At 43.8% G+C, this 16,596-nt stretch overlaps 1 protein-coding gene across 1 annotated transcript in view; it reads left to right on the top strand.

Moving 5' to 3' along the window:
* The first annotated feature begins 860 nt into the window (after positions 1-860).
* HERC5 (HECT and RLD domain containing E3 ubiquitin protein ligase 5) overlaps positions 861-16,596 on the top strand; it is a 66,890-nt gene continuing 51,154 nt past the window's right edge. The window contains exons 1-8 of the mRNA XM_062198913.1: positions 861-1,155; positions 3,189-3,309; positions 4,296-4,372; positions 6,399-6,620; positions 8,449-8,540; positions 8,760-8,890; positions 11,299-11,444; positions 15,741-15,817. Coding sequence (XP_062054897.1) covers positions 861-1,155; positions 3,189-3,309; positions 4,296-4,372; positions 6,399-6,620; positions 8,449-8,540; positions 8,760-8,890; positions 11,299-11,444; positions 15,741-15,817 — 1,161 coding nt within the window. The remainder of the gene's footprint in view (positions 1,156-3,188; positions 3,310-4,295; positions 4,373-6,398; positions 6,621-8,448; positions 8,541-8,759; positions 8,891-11,298; positions 11,445-15,740; positions 15,818-16,596) is intronic.

Raw genomic sequence — 16,596 nt, 5'->3', positions numbered from 1 at the left:
CTTCCCACACGACCCGGCAATTCCACTTATGGCCATGCGCCCCCACCCTCACCCCCCGCAAAAAAAAAAAAAAAAAAAAAAAAAAAGAGAGAGAGAGAGAAAGAAAAGAAAAAAAAAAAAAAAAACAAACCACTTGTCTATCCAGGGACAAGTGCATCAATATTCACAGCGGCTCCGCTCTCCGCGGCCGGAAGGGGCTGACACGCGGAGAACGGGTGAATGGGTGAATACGCTGTGGTTCACGCACACAATGGAACCCCACGCAGCAGTCACGAGCAGGGGCCTGCAGACGAAACGCGAGGGGGAAGCAAAACAGCACGGAGGCACGCTTCGATTTGCATGGAATTCCGGAAAAAGGCCAACCTCTGGAAAGCACTGTTCCCCGGGCACCCACGTGCGCCGAGGGACCCCGGGGCGTCGTGTCGTCGCTTTCTCCGCGGCGCGACGCCCAGCCCACTTCAGAGTCCAAGTCCCCAGCCGGGCGCCGGATCCCTCAGAAATCCCGCCCAGTCGGCGTGCGTGCGGGCGCCCCCCAGCGGAGGCGCGGGGATTCCTCGACAGCCAGCGGCGCCCGGGGCCGCCGTCGCCGTCCTGCCCGGTCGCCAGGTCAGCTGGCAGCCACCTGTTTTCCTGGGCCGCCTCCAAGGCCGCCCTCGCTTCATTTCAGTTTCCCTTTCCTTTTCCGAGACGATTCGACGCTCTTAAAAAAATCGGTTTCGTTTTCCTCTCGGCCCTGCCGGCCCCGCCCCCAAACGGCACGCGGCGGGCAGGGGCGGAGTAGCGCAGGCTGCGGTTCCTCGACGCCACGGGGCAACGCTTGAGGGCTTCGGACGCCGTGTGGTAGTCTGCGCACCGCGGCGATGGAGCGCAAGCCTCCGAGGAGGTCGCGGGGCCGCGCGCGTCCACCGCCCCGGGCGGCCCCGGGGTCCCGGCCCGTGCCGGCCGGCCCCGCCGCGTCCCGCTCCAGAGAGCAGCCGGGCGCGCCGCTCTGGCTGTTCCCCGGCGCTGCGGGGCTCCGCAGCGCGCTGCTCCGGAGGTTCGAGGCGACGCGCCAGATCTGCTGCACCGAGGGGCGCCTGGCGGTGCTGGAGCGCGGCGGGGCCGGCGTCGAGGTCCACCCGCTGCCGGCCCAGAGCGACGGCGCCAGGAAGCCGAGTGAGTGGGGCCGGGGCAGCGCCGCTCGCCGTCCCGCCGCGGGCTGGGCGGCCGGGGCCACGCGTCTCTGCGCGGGGGCCTGAGCGCTGGGCCACGCGGGAAGGGGGACGGTGCGGGGGCCGCAGACGCGCGCCGGGCTCTGGGGGTTTCCCGCGGCCGCGGTGCCGGCGCCTGACAGAACCGTGCGGTCTGCGGAGCGAGCGGAGCGGCAGCCTCCTCCCCACCGCGGCCTCTGCTCCCAGGGGTGGTCCCCCCGATTCTTTGTGGGGCGTCCCTTCCCCGCCGCGGTGAGCCGAACCTCCGGAGTCGGGCAGGTTCTGTGGCGCGGCTTCTCCAGAGCGGGGAAGGGGTGCGGGGCCGCGCCCTCACGTCTAAAATGTGCGGTGAGGAAAACGGCTTTTCACCGTTTGCCGTGAACTTGAGCGAAGTCAGCGATCCTTGCGCTTTCCTGGTGGTTATTTAGACCTTTTTTTTGGTCTCTGTGTGTGGTAAACTACCTGTTGTCTTTGCGTGGCTTCGTAAAAAACAAAACAACAAAAAATCTTTTTGTTTGAAAGAGGTGTTTCAGTATTGAAGAATTGCTCTTGCCTGTCCTATATGTTGTAGTGTTTTTCTCAACTTGGCCGTTCGTGGGTGTAATTTTTTGCTGTGCCCAATTTAAACTTATTTTTAGAGGCTATCAAATTTGTATTTTAAAGAGTCTTGGTTTTTTGTTTTTTTTGTTTTTTTGTTTTTTTTGCTTACGTTCAAAAACTATCCACACTCCACGATTTTTTAAAAATGCACTTACCTTTTAAGTTTTAGCGTCTTTTTTTTTTTTTTTAAGATTAATTGACTTGAAAGGCAGAATTAGAGGAGAGGCAGAGAGAGATCTTCCATCCTGTAGTAACTTTAAGGTTTTATTTTTCAAGTTAAAATTTTGGGCATATTTGGAACTTATTTTGATTTATGAAGAGGAGTGGATTTAGAATTGTTTTCCCAAATGGCTAGCTAGGTGTCCCAGCATCATTTCTTGACTGCCCCTCTTTTCCACTGGTATGAAATGCTGTTTCAACAAACATTAGTGTGGCCATTCATCATTACCAAGCTGTTCTGGTTCCACTTCTCAGCTTGTAGAAAGGGTTAAAAGGCACTAATGCCAACAAAAATTCTTGCAGCAGCATTCTCTTCATTTATTTATTTTTAAGATTTTATTTGAAAGGCAGAGTTACAGAGTTACAGAGAGAGAGAGAGAGAGGTCTTTCATCTGCTGTTTTACTCTCCAGATGACCACAAGGGCCGGAGCTGGATGGATCTGAAGCTGGGAGCCAGGAGCTTCTTTTGGGTCTCCCATTGCTGGTGCAGGGGCCCAAGTTCTTGAGCCATCCTCCACTGCTTTCCCAGGCCATAGCAGAGAGCTGGACTGGAAGAGGAGCAGCTGGGATGCAAACTGGCTCCCATGTGGGATGCCGGTGACAAAGGCAGAGGCTTAGCCTACTATGCCACAGTGCCAGCCCCAGCAGCATCCCCTTTAAAAGTAGTGCCCCAAACACAGTCTTTCCTGTTAGGAATTTAGCCTTTGGCTTCTTAGGAAGCAGTTGGAAAGTATTTATTATTGTTTTGCTTTTGGAGAGAATTTGCTTTTTGAGAGAATTCTCAGATACATGCAGTATATTTTGAAATGAATTGTGTTGTCTTAAAGTCTTACTGACCGCTTAAGGTCTTACTGTCACTCAAATTTAGTTTCTCTGTCTCAGCTTACAAAACAGAAATCAAAAAGCAAGTGTTTATTTGGTCATTTCAAGAGACTGTTCCATTTAAATCAAAGTATGAATCAGTGCCTTCCCAAATTAAAAAAGAAAATCTATTGGCAAAACAATTGTCATTCCCAATTTGTTTCATGTACTTGAATTTCTTAAAAGTTCATGTTAAGTTAAAGGTTGTGTACTTGAAGTTCTTATCTGGTGTTTTAAATGTATTATAACAAAATGTATTATAACAAAAGCAGATGATAATTAAAGTAATAATGGTTCCTGGTTTGATTTGCTCCACAGAGTGCATTAAGTTAGGAAAAAAAATGAAGATCCATTCCATGGGCCAAGGTGCGGAGCACGTGCTGGTTCTATCCTCAGATGGAAAACCATTTGAATACAACTATAGCATGGAACATGCAAAGTAAGGGGTTGTTTTTTTCTCATTAAAAATGGCTTTGATTTCACTCAAAGAGTAGTAGTGATTTTTGTAGGAAAACAGTGCTATATATGATTCTTGTCTCCTGGTTTATATAGTACAATTAACATCTTTGGTAAATGCTGAATTCTCAACTGACTGGTGAAGTCCATCAGTATGCCTCAAATCATAAGGTCTCCTAGGGCACGTATCTTGTGTTATTTTGGCATTTGAAAGATCATTGATTGGTCCTCCTAGCCACAAATTAGACTTGAACATTCATTAACTTATTTGATCCTCACAGTGATCCTAAAGGCTATATTTCCAAAAATAAAAATGTTCAGCCTAGAAAAAATGTATTATCATAGAATGATTTGTATGACTTTTTTCTTTGTAGAGTATATTTTATTTAAAGATTTATTTGAAAGAGTTACAGAGATAAGTAGAGACAGAGAGGTCTACCATCTGCTGGTTCACTCCCCAAATGGCCACAATGGCCAGAGCTGAGCAGATCCGAAACCAGGAGCCTCTTCCAGGTCTCCCACATGGGTGTAGGGGCCCAAGGACTTGGGCCATCCTCTGCTGCTTTCCCAGACACATTAGCAGGGAGCTGGATAGGAAATGGAGCAACCAGGACTTGAACCGATGCCCACATGGGATGCCGCCACTGCAGGCCAGGACTTTAACCCTCTGTGCCACAGTGCTGGCCCCTAGAACTTATTTTAATGTTTTATTTATTCCTGCATCATAAAATTATTTGCATAAGGGTATTTCAGAGACATTTTATTGCAATTATATAATGTTCATTATTTTCCAAAACTTCTAATTAAAACATACGGTTTTTTTATAATTTTAGGTGCACTGAATGTTAAGCTATATGTTTGAAGCTTTCTTTTGAGCTTCTCTCCTACTTGAATGCAGTTAATAATTCTAACACCCATGTTGTAACTTTCACTACTGTGATTGAGATAAAATATATTTTCTTTTATCAGGTTTCAAAGCATTTTACAAGAAAAAACTATAATTCAGATCACATGTGGAGATTATCATTCTCTCGCACTGTCAAAAGGTACTTTGGTGGTATATTAACTGTCTTATAGAAGAAGTAAACATTTGTACATGTGGAACAGTAGAAATGTATGTACTTTACTTGGTAACCAGACAGAAATACTGTGTTGAATCTGGTATGGTCAGAGTACTGTTCTTATAGGTGATACAAAAGGAGAGAGAGTTTTTGGATCTATAAAATCTTTAGGTTTCTATAGTTCCTAGTTCTATGTTTTTATTTTTCAAGTAGGAGATAGTGAGATTTTGCTGAAAATTCTCCTTCCAGTTTGGTCCAGGCCTACACCAATCCTTTCCCAGCACCTTCTTCCCTTGTCCTAGCATTCTTCTAGCTCCCATGGCAGTAGCTCAGGATCCCCCGATTCTCCTGTAGTGGCTGGGTTGCAGAATTCAATCTAGATCCTCCATGGGGTGGAGCCATCACTGCTGCCTCCCAGGGTGTGCATTTAGCAGGAAGCTGGAGTTAGAGGCACAGCAGGGCTCAAACCCAGGCTCTCCAATATGGGATCCTAAGCAGCATGTTAAGGGCATCTGAACTGCTGCGCCTAAGGCATGGCCTGTGTTTAACCGTTTTAATTCCAGGATTTTCCTCCTCAAGCCCTTCATTATTTCCTGTCTCCTATCAGGCATCACGATCGTAGGAACTGTAAGCAGTGAATATGGATTATTTTCTACAGGAATAAGTGAGGCGTGGAAATAATAGAGGGAAATGCAGGGTCAAGTGTGTTTTAAAAAATTCTTAGGACAGATGTAGACATAGCTGCAAACTGAATGGAGGCTGACATTTAAGGAAATAAGCAGGTATTTGACATGCACTGAAGGCTCTGTTGAAGTTTAAGAGTATGAACTTGTACTGGGAAAAAAAAAAAAAAAGGTCAGTTGGTTTTGTCCATTCGTGAACAGTTCCTTCATGTTGAGGGGCAAGTTCTGGTTATGAAGATGAAACAAATGCATCTCACCTTCAGGCAGCCTGGAGTGTCGTGTTATGCGTGTGCGCGTGTGTGCACACCCGGGGTAGGGGTGTCCAGGGTTCATCACCAGTGGAGCACAGCCCAGGAAAGAATGAAGTGGAGCTGGTCATGTTCACCGTCAGCTTCCTCTTCGCTGGTAGCGCATGCTCATTCTGTTGCAAGGACAGCTGCTGCCTGCCATTAGATCCTGCCGTCTCTTGCGACGAGGGGCTCAGTAAGAGCTATTTCTCTGATGTTTTCCAGAGTCCATGAAACACTGTCAACTCCAGTAAATAAAAAATATGCTCATATATATAATTAAATAAACAGCTGACTCTCCCAAGATGCTGCGTGATAATTTCAAGTGAATGTTTTTGAATGTTTATGTTCATATTCTTGAAAGGTAGAGAGAAAAAGAGAGAGAGAGAGATCTGTCTGCTGGTTTATTGCACAAATGGCAATAAAAATACAATCCAGTCCAAGGCTGGATCAGGCCAAAGCCAGGAGGGTGGAACTCTAACCAGGTCTCCTACGTGGGAGGAAAGAGCCCAAGTACTTGAGCCATCAGCTGTTGCTTCCCTGGTACATTAGCAGGAAGCTGGATCCGAAATGGAGCAGCCAGGACTCCAGCTCACACTCAAAGTATGGGATGTAGGTGTCCCAAGCAGCGGCTTAATCTGCTGTATCACAACAGCTGTCACTTAAGGTGTTTGAACATTTGGAATCTTCAGGTACAAGAAAGGGAGAGAAGAAAACAGTAGTTCTAGGTTTTGTTTTCTCAGAGGTTTCTGTTTTTCATAGCCCCATACAGTGGGTTTTACAAATTAAGAATTTCTTGACTCTGAAATGTTCAAGTAGCTTCATTCTACTTTTTGAGGTGAAAGATTAGAAAATGTAACTATTATTGCTATAGCACAGATTCTTGTAGTTTTTTCTGAGCCAGACAAATGGGATCTGAGAATCCTGTCAACATGAATATAAGAGATTGGTATTATACTTTGTAGAGCATACTTCAAGCCTGGGGTAATGTCTGCTGCCTTTTACATTGAATAAGACAGCATTCTCTTTGTTTTTGTTAAGGTGGCGAGCTTTTTGCCTGGGGACAGAACTCGCATGGCCAGCTCGGAATTGGAGTGATGTGTCCCTCCGTCCCCATACCACAGATTGTGGAGCACCTCGCAGGAGTCCCCCTGGTTCAGATCTCTGCAGGAGAAGCCCACAGCATGACCTTATCCATGTCTGGAAACGTTTACTCCTGGGGAAAAAATGATTTGGGACAACTAGGCCTGGGCCACACCGAGAGTATGGAACATGTTTTCAAGTTTGATTTATCAGCAAATATACTCACACACACACACACACATATACATATGCACACACACATATATGTATTGATGGCACTGTTCTTCCTGATAATTTCTGTGTCCTGAGGGCAGAGTCAGTCTGGGAGACATGGGCAATATGGACGTTGTTAGTATGAGGGAGACCTGTTTCAAGGCTGTGTGGGAGGTGGGAAAGCATTTTGCCTGAGGGTCACAGTGCCTGGATTCTTGATACTCACTTTCTTTTTTCTTTTTCTTAATTTCTTTTTTTTTTTTTTTTTTGGTAAGATTTATTTATTTGAAAAAGTAACTGGGGGGTGGGGAGGGAGAGAGAGAGAGTGAAAGCGAGTGAAGGCTTCCATCTCCTGGTTCACTCCCCAGCCAGGTCTGGGCCAGGTCTGGGCCAGGCTAAAGCCAGGAGCAAGGATCTCCATCTGGGTTTCCCAGCAGGGGCCCAAGCACTGGACTATTATACATTGTGTTCTTGGGCATACTAGCAGGGAGCTGGATCTGAAGTGGAGCAGCTGTTACTTGAACCAGGGCTCTGATGTGGGATGCCAGAGTCACAAGGAGCAGCTTAACCTGGCCCCTGTTTCCCACTTTGCAGTTTAGTAACTGCAGACCCTTGCTAGTCACTTAACTTTTCTCAGTACCTTAGTTTGTTTTTCTGTGACATGGTTAAGTTTGGATGAGATGACCTCCAAAGTGCCTTTGCACTTAAAGCATATTAATGTAATTCTGCTATTCCAAAAAGATATAAAAACCATTCTTATTTAGAAAGCTTACATGTCCTGATCCCATTCTATAAGGTGTTGATTTATTTATATATTTGAAGGGCAGAGTTAGGAGCAGAGACACAGAAGGACATCTTCCATCCTCTGGTTCCCTCCTTAAATGGCCACAGCAGCTGGGGTTAGGACAGGGCCAGGCAGAAGCCAGGAGCTTCTTTTGGGTCTTCCACTCCGGTGTGGGGTCCCAAGGACTTAGATCATCTGTTGCTGCTTTCCCAGGTGCGTTAGCAGGGAGCTGGATTGGAAGTAGAGCAGCCAGATCTCGAACCAGTGCCAATATGGGATGCTAGTGCCACAGGCAGAGGCTTAACCTGCTACACCACAGTGCCGGCCCCCATTAGGTCTTAGTTATATCTGTAACATACACACAAAAGACGGGTGGTTCCCATTACTGAACTCTACCTCCTCAGAGCAGATGGTAAGGTTTCTCACGGCCCCAGACAGTATCCTAGGGTTCACAAGTGCAGTGCACTCTGCTCCTTTCCCCAGCTGTGGGAGCTCATTCTGTGTCCCTCTGGGTCATTGGTCCAACTCCACGTGCCTCCTTGACACGGACCCATACTAACTATACAGTGACTCCATGCTAGAAAAATACTCAGGGGAGAAAAAAAAGAATGAAAGGGCTTTGACTGAAAAATTGTAAAGGAAAAAAGAGGTACGAGGCAAGGATACCATGGTAGAGGATTTGAAAGGAAAGGAACGCCATGTTTATGAGTAGTCACTCCACATGAAATTAAAAATAGCCATAAATCAGGCTGGGATAGAAAGAAAAGACAGGGCACTGAGATACAGCTTGGCCTTTTCACAGGGTGTACCCCTCATGACACCCTTTTGGTCTCTGCCCCAACCCCACCTTTTGGCCTAGCACCTGGGCCTGAATAAGCCCACACTGGGCTTTTTCTCTCTGAATGAGATGGAACTGTCGATGCTACAGTCACTTAGAGGAAGCAGGTGCGGTAGCTCCAGGGTGGGTTCAGCGTTTCTCTGGTCACTGCAGCTGCTCTTTCCCTTGTGTAGATAAAGACTCTCCTTGCCTTATCGAAGCACTGGACAATCAGAAGGTTGAGTTTGTGGCTTGCGGTGGCTCCCACACTGCCCTGCTCACACAGGTGGGTGTGCCCTGGTCTCTTCGTGACCCTGCTTGTGCCAGAACACTCAGTATGGGCAGTTAGTACTTCCCAGGGAAGTCAGCCATCACTTCCCACCAATAGGGCTGTTCCCGGTAACTTGGGAGCTTCCCTTTGACGCTGCTTGGATTGATTCTTCGCTCATGCAAAGCATCAGGATTGTACTTCTCTAGCATCTGATATGAAGTTCCCTTTCCTTAGGATGGGCAGCTGTTTACTTTTGGTGCTGGAAAATATGGGCAACTTGGTCACAAATCAAAGCGGAATGAGCTAAAGCCCCGTTTGGTGACTGCGCTTGTAGCGAATAGAGTGACCCAGATAGCATGCGGAAGGTAAGTTGTCAAGGCCTAAGGGAAATGCATAAAATCACTGCAATATACTTAGTTAATAAAGTTTTCCTCAGTTTCTTTGAGATAAAAGTATCAAACCTGTTCAAATAGGTGAAAATGCTGAATTTATATTACTAGATAATCACAATAAATCTTGTATATACATTGTTTTCTTTGATTTTTAAGAAACCTTTTATTAAATAAAGATAAATTTCGAAAGTACAATTTTTGGATTATAGTGATTTTCCCTCCCATAAGCACCCTCCCACCCACAAACCATCCCATTTCTTTGATTTTTAAGAAAATATATTTAAATTTTTAAATTTTTTATTTGAAAGGTAGAGAAAGAAACAGAGAGAGCTTCCATCTGTTGTTTTACTTTATTCCCCAAATGCCCACAATGCTGGGACTGGGCCAGAGCTGAACTCAGGAGCTGGGAACACAGTTCAGGTCTAACACTTGGGCAGCTGGAGCCAGGTATCCAGCGCAGGCTCTCTAATATGGCTGCAGCTCCTGATTTCAGCTTCCTGCTAATGTAGAACCTGCAAGGCAGTGGTCATAGCTCAAGTGATTGGATTCCTGCTGACTGAGGTCCTCTGGTTTAGGTTGCCTGTATCTTAACTAGTGTCGTAACCACTAGGGTAAACACCCACCCCTGAGTTTTTTGTTTTTGTTTTACGTAATCAAATGCAGTTGACTTTCTGTTGCATGTGCATTGAATATCTGTGTAACAATTCAGATGCACATTCATCTTTAAGGAAAAATGAATGACTATTATTTTTGAGGGAAGAATAAGCACTGATCACAAAAACTTACTTATGTAATCACCCTTTGTCAGAGCTGCTTGAGGCCAACATACTTCCTAGTTGCCATAATTATTTCAGAGTGGTCTGCTCTGGTCACAGAGACATGTAAGACAATCAGTGGTGGTTTAAGTAGAATAGTTCTGAGGAGTTTGAGTTTCCACAGATTTTTTTTTTTAATGAAGGCGAAAATTCTTGCTCAGATTTCTTGGTCTGATAGTTTTCTTTGGTCTCAGATCCATCAGTCCCATTCTTGCCTTTGGATATTGGGACTTAGTGAAGTTAAGAAATATTTTCACTTACTCTTCTTTTGGACAATTTTTCCCTTGGTAAACATAAGCAAATTCTGACTTTATCTGAATATTAGGTTCATTTGTAAGTTTCTTGAAACTTTTACTCCAAAAAATAGTGTACATATTTTTGGTTTATGGACATTTCTTTATGATTTGGAGTCACATTGTATAAGTGGTTGATATTAAGATAGATCAAATTACTAGAATATGATTCTCTTAACCAAAGAATATTATCTCTTCAATATTGAGACCTCATTTGATATCTCACAGCTGGAGAGATGTTCTCACCACTGTGGTGTCTTCCTGGCGTACGTTCCTTTGAGTGGCATGTGTTCCAAGTGAAGGAGCTGAGGTGCCCTGCTAACATCAGAGAGCTCACTGGGAAGACTCACAGAACCTTCTGAAAACTGTTACACTCACAGTCACACTTACTGCAGGAAAAGCATATAAATTAGTGCCAAAGGAGGAAATATGTAAGACAGAGATCAGGAAAGGTTGAAATTGAGTTTCCTGTTGTCAGCTCCCTTTGGAGCAGCTGGATGGCATTAGCATCTTCTGTCCTGATAAATAGCAATACTCACAGTATTGCCAGCCAGCAACACCGAAGTCTGAAGTTTCTACTGGGGTTTCTTTGTGTAAGCACGACTGATTGAATCATTGCTCATGTAATCATGCTGCGTCTCTATCCTCTCCCCCCTATAGTAGGACTTACACCATAAGCCCAAGGAGCTCTCTGTGAGTCACAACCAGGTGTGCTCTCAGGGTCCCATCATGAAAAACAAGGACTCCTCTGCCACTTGGGAAATTCTGGAGGTTTAGAGTTTACCTTTCAGTTCCTGGGGTCAAAGGCCAGCTTCTGTTTGTGCAAGGCCACTTTCCTCACTGCACACCAGTGTAAGGGGAGAGAGGAAGTGAGTGCAGTGAAGGGCTTCAGGAAATAGAAGGGGAGTTCAGAGGAGGTCAGTGGCTAATTCAGTCTTCAAGGTTGGGGGAGACGGGTAGGGGTTCAGGAATGGTTGCTAAGGAGGTGACTCAAGTCAAGGCTTGAAAAAGGAGTAGGAGGAGAGGGGAAGTGTTTGTTCTCTGCAGATGGGATAGCGTTTGCTAAGGTATGACACTGGGGACTGCAGTAGACTTGGGGTGGCTCTAAAGTCTTCTCAGCCACATAGTAGTTTCTTGGTTTTCCAGATGGTGGTGAGCCTGTGGGTGAGAGTTGGGTAACAAGCTTCATTCTTATTGGGCAATCTGACCTATATTGCTAAATATTCTCACTACGGAAGATTAGTAATTGGCTATATGTGCTTGTGTTTCACAGGTGGCACACACTCGCCTACGTCCTTGGCTTGGGAAAGGTCTTTTCCTTTGGTTCTGGAAAAGAAGGACAACTAGGGAGCCGTGGGACACAGAACCAGCTGGCACCACTCCCCATGAAGTTGTCATCAAAAGAAGAACTCAAATTTGGTAAATTGCATAGGCACACAGGATTTAGCATAATACCTTGTTAGAGAAAGTGTGTGTGACTGTGAAGGGAGTTTCTCTAAACACTGGTTTCATTTTTTTTTTTTATCTGTAAACAGTTTAAAAGATTCAAGATAATCTATCAAGCCAAAATAAACATTACTTTTCCATTACTCCTCCAGAATAGGATTATTGTGAATTTGAATGGTAACAAAAAATAGATTCTTTGCATTCAGAAGTGTATGCAGCTTTGTTGCCAATTTGCAAGGCACTTATTAATTTCATGGTGGTTGGTTTTCTGTGTGGTTAAGTTGACCCACAGTTGTGTAAAACTCACAAGAGCAGCTAACTCATACCAGCTACTATGGCTAGCTGCTCAGCACTTACCTTGTTTTCTTAATCAATCCTTGTTACCATTCTGGGAGATGTGGTCTGTCACTCCCATTTTACTGGAGGATACAGAGACCTGGGGAGACAGAGAGATGGGGATGTGGTTCGGCTATATATTTTTTTTAAAGATTTATTTATTTATTTGAAAGGCACAGTTAAAGAGAAAGAGAAGGAGAGGCAGAGAGAAAAAGATCTTCCATCTGCTGTTCAATGCCCAAATGGCTGCAATGGCCAGGGCTGGGCCAGACCAAAGCTAGGAGCTAGGAACTACTTTTGGGTCTCTCATTTGTGTGCAGGGGCCCAAGCATTTGAGACACCTCCTGCTACTTTCCCAGGTGCATTAGCAGGGAGCCGGATCAGAAGTGGAACAGCTGGGACTGGAACCAGTGTCCATATGGGATACTAGCATTGCAGGTGGCAGTTTAACCAGCAGTGCCACAGTGCCTGGCCCTTGGCTGGAATTTGGACTGTGCTCTGTGTGTCCTCAGCCTGGGCGTTCTCAAACACTCTACTGTAAAAGTGCTGTGGAGTATTTTTGCTGCTTGTTTCCTAAATCCTATTGGTGACCTGAAATAATAGAATCCTCTCATTTCCGGGGAAAGGAGCTATAATTCTTTTGAAGAGTTACATAGGTTTGGGGCACTTGTTTATGTTCTTCACAGCCAGCAATCATGGAGGCAGTCTTGATATTGTGGTTTTTAGTAATGGAGGCTGAATTAAACTAGGCAACAGTTAACTCATTAAATATTTGCGTTTTCTGTACAGACATTGATATCATGTATATAAATTAAACTGATGATGCATGTCAACTTTATCAATCACCTGCGTTTACCAATTATACTTTACATTGAAGTATATATAGTTCTATTTAGTTGATGGGAAATTTGCTGAATATTTTTGTACTAACAAAGATAAAAAGACAATGTTTAAGAGGAACCTGAAATTTAAATAGAATGTGAGCACTTGTGCCAAACGACTTTTTTTCTTGGACATTTATTTTCCAATTGACAAATTTTTTTCTTTCAATCAGAATTTGTGTGTTCCTTCTAGATTCTAAAAGTAACACAGTTTTTTTTTTGCATAAAACTTAAGAAATATAGAGATGTGCATAGGCTACAAAAGTGAACATTATCTCATTGACTATAAAAATCAGTTAATTTAATATTTTATCAAAAATTTCTATTTCTTTGAAAACTGATTTGAACAAAATTGCATTTTTATGGTACACATTGTTTTTATTTTCTTTTTTGTGATTACAAGATAATATTTAAGTTAATTTAGACTTGAAGCCATTTTCTCTCAACAGTTTGTGCACAAGAATAATTTTATGCAGATTGCAATGCAAATAATTATACATTACATTTTTTGTACTCTATTAGTTACCACAGATCAGGGAAAACATAATGTCTTTTTGTGACTTGCTTTTTTCACTAAATATAATGGTTTCCAGTTGCATCTATTTTGTTGCAAAAGACAAGATTTCATTCTTTTTTTACAGTTCAGTATTATTCCATAGTTTATATATACCACGTTTTATTTATCCAGTTATTGGTTGATGGGCATATAGATTGATTTCATATATTAGCTATTGTGAATTGAGCTGCAATAAACATGGGGTACAGAGAACTCTTTAATAATGCTGATTTCATTTGGTTTGGGTAAATTCCCAAGAGTGGGATTTCTAGGTCATATGGTAGATTTATTTTCTGCTTTTGAGGTATCTCCATAGTGTCTACCATAGTCACTATACTGGTTTCCATCCCCACCAGTGGTGGATTAGGGAACTTTTTTCTCCACATCCCCACCAGTATTTATTTATTTATTTTAGATTTCTGTATGAAAACCATTCTGACTGGGGTGAGGTGAAACCTCATTGTGATTTTGATTTTCCTGATGGCTAGTGATCCTGAGAATTTTTTCATGTGTCTGTTGGAGATTTAAATTTCCTATTTTGAAAAATGCCTGTTCAAGTCCTTTGCCCATTTCTTTGCTGTATTGTTTGCTTAGCTGTTGTTGTGTTTCTTGAGCTCTTTATAGATTCTCAATATTAATCCTTTATCAGTTTCATAGTTTGCAAATATTTTCTCACATTCTGTCAGTTGCCTCTTCACTTTTTTGTGTTTCCTCTGCACTGCAGAAGCTTCTTAGCTTGATGTAATCTCATTACCTATTTTTGCTTCAATTGCCTGTGCTTCTGGGGTCTTTTCCAAGAAGTCTTCACTTATGCCAATGTCTTACAGAGTTTTCCCAATATTATCTAGTAATTTGATGGTATCGGGTCATATATTTAGGTCTTTGATCCATTTTGAATTGATTTTTGTATAAGGTATAAGGCAGGGGTCTTGTTTCATACTTCTACATGCAGAGATCCAGTTTTTCCAGCAGAGTTTGTTGAAGAGACTGTTCTTTCTCCAGGGACAGATTTTAGCTCCTTTGTCAAAGATTAGTTGGTTGTGTATGTGTGAATTGATTTCTGGGTGTTCTATTGCATTGGTCTACATGTCTATTTCTGTGCCAGTACCAGGCTATTTTGTTTGTAACTGCCCTGTAGAATGTCTTGACGTCTGGTGTTGTGATGCCTCCAGTTTTGTTTTTGTTATATAAGGTTGCTTTAGCTATTTGGTGTCTCTTGTGTTTCTTATGAATTTTTGTATCTTTTTTCCCTAGATTTGAGAATAATGTCATTGGTACTTTGGGATATCATTAATCTTTAAATTGCTTTTGGTAGCATAGACATTTTATGATATTCTTCTAATCCACAAACATGGAGGATTTTTCTATGTTTTGTGTCTTCTATTGGGCACTGATTCTAGTCCTGGCTGCTTTTCTTCTAATCCAGTTCTTTGCTGTGGCCTGGGAAAGCAGTAGAAGATGGTCCAAGTCCTTGGGCCCCTGCACCTATGTGGGAGACCGGGATGTTCCTGGCTCCTGGCTTCGGATCGGCATAGCTCCGGCCACTGCGGCCATTGGGGAGTGAACCAGCGGATGGAATACCTTTCTTTTTTTTTTTTCTTTTTTCTTTTTTTGACAGGCAGAGTTAGACAGTGAGAGAGAAACAGAGAGAAAGATCTTCCTTCCGTTGGTTCACCCCCGAAATGGCCGCCATGGCCGGCGCGCTGCACCAATCTGAAGCTAGGAGCCAGGCGCTTCCTCCTGGTCTCCCATGTAGGTGCAGGCCCACGCACTTTGGCCATCCTCTGCTGCCTTCCCGGGCCACAGCAGAGAGCTGGACTGGAAGAGAAGCAACTGGGACAGAACCAGCGCCCCGACCAGGACTAGAACCCTGGGTGCTGGCGCCGCAGGCGGAGGATTAGCCTAGTGAGCCACGGCGCCATCCGGAAGACCTTTTCTCTGTCTCTTCCTCTCACTGTCTGTAACTCTGTCTCTCAAATAAATAAATAAAAATCTTTAAAAAAATTTATTCCAAGATATTTAAGATTTTTTGTAGCTATTGTGAATGGAACTGATCTTACAAATTCTTTCTCAGCCACAGCATTGTCTGTGTATAAAAGCTACTGATTTTTGTTTGTTGATTTTATTTCCTGCAACTTTACCAAACTCTCTTTTGAGTTCCAGTAGTCTCTTAGTGGAGTCTTTCAGTTCTTCTATATATAGAATCATGTTATCTGCAAACAGGGATAATTTGACTTCTTCCTTCCCAATTTGTATCCTTTTGATTTCTTTTTCTTGCCTAGTGTCTCTGGCTAAAATTTGCAGGACTATATTGAATAATGATGATGAAAGTGGGCATCCATGCCTGGTTTTGGATCTTAGTGGAATTCCAACTTTTCCCCATTCAGTATGATGCTGGCTGTGGATTTGTCATATATTGACTTGATTGTGTTGAGCAGTGTTCCTTCTATACCTAATTGTCAAGTGATTTTCTATACTCTTAATTTTCCCTTTCAGAAAGCAGAACCTCAGAAAAGGAGCTAATAATGATTGCTGGAGGGAATCAAAGCATTTTGCTCTGGATGGACAAAAAGGTAAAAACAGATCTCCAGATGTTCTATAAAGCGGTACTTTTGTATTTGAGAGAGAGCTCTCATGTGCTGGTTTACGTTCCAAGTGCCTGAAAGGATTAGGGTTGTGCTGCCTGAAAAATGGGAGTAAGGAACTCAGTCAGGTCTCCTACACGGGTGGCTGGAGCCCAGTGACTTGAGACATCACAGCTGCCTGCCGGGGCTGCATCAACAGGCAGCAGTGGGCAGGAGCTGGGGGACAGCAAACCCAGCCATTCTCTTATGAGACACAGAGATATAACCCAGCATTCGAAGTGCTAGCCAAACATCCACCCCTGGCTTTGTATTTTAAGCAAAGGGATTCTAGCATCAAGATTTGTTGAATTCCAAAATCATCAGATTACCAAGATGGCTTTTGTCGGAATAGCCAGACATTATTAACCCTTTGTTATCTAAGCTATGTATTTTCCCACAGAATCAGTAGTCTTGTCCCTGGTAAATGTAGGGTCAGTCTGGTTTCTTTAAGATTCCAATTACCTTTTGGGGGTCTCCTTGCTAATGGCACTTGGTCAGTGTCCTTGCATGCTGACAGGTTGATAGATTTTAAAAATGACTTTGCCAACAAGTGTGGTACTAATAAAGACTTACAAATGCTCAATCTGTAAATCCCCTGCTTGTTCCACCAAGAGGGATCAGGCTCTTCCCACCTGTGCACACAGCCATGGCAGGATCATGCCCTCAGGCCTCTCTGATGTTCAGTGTAATCTGGTGGTGCTTGTATGAAGTGCTGAGTGCTGGGGCAT

The sequence above is a fragment of the Lepus europaeus genome, chromosome 8 (genome assembly GCF_033115175.1).
Source record: "Lepus europaeus isolate LE1 chromosome 8, mLepTim1.pri, whole genome shotgun sequence".
Lineage (NCBI taxonomy): Eukaryota > Metazoa > Chordata > Mammalia > Lagomorpha > Leporidae > Lepus > Lepus europaeus.
Note: the sequence above shows the minus strand (reverse complement) of the source record. Positions and strands in the feature narration are given on the sequence as shown.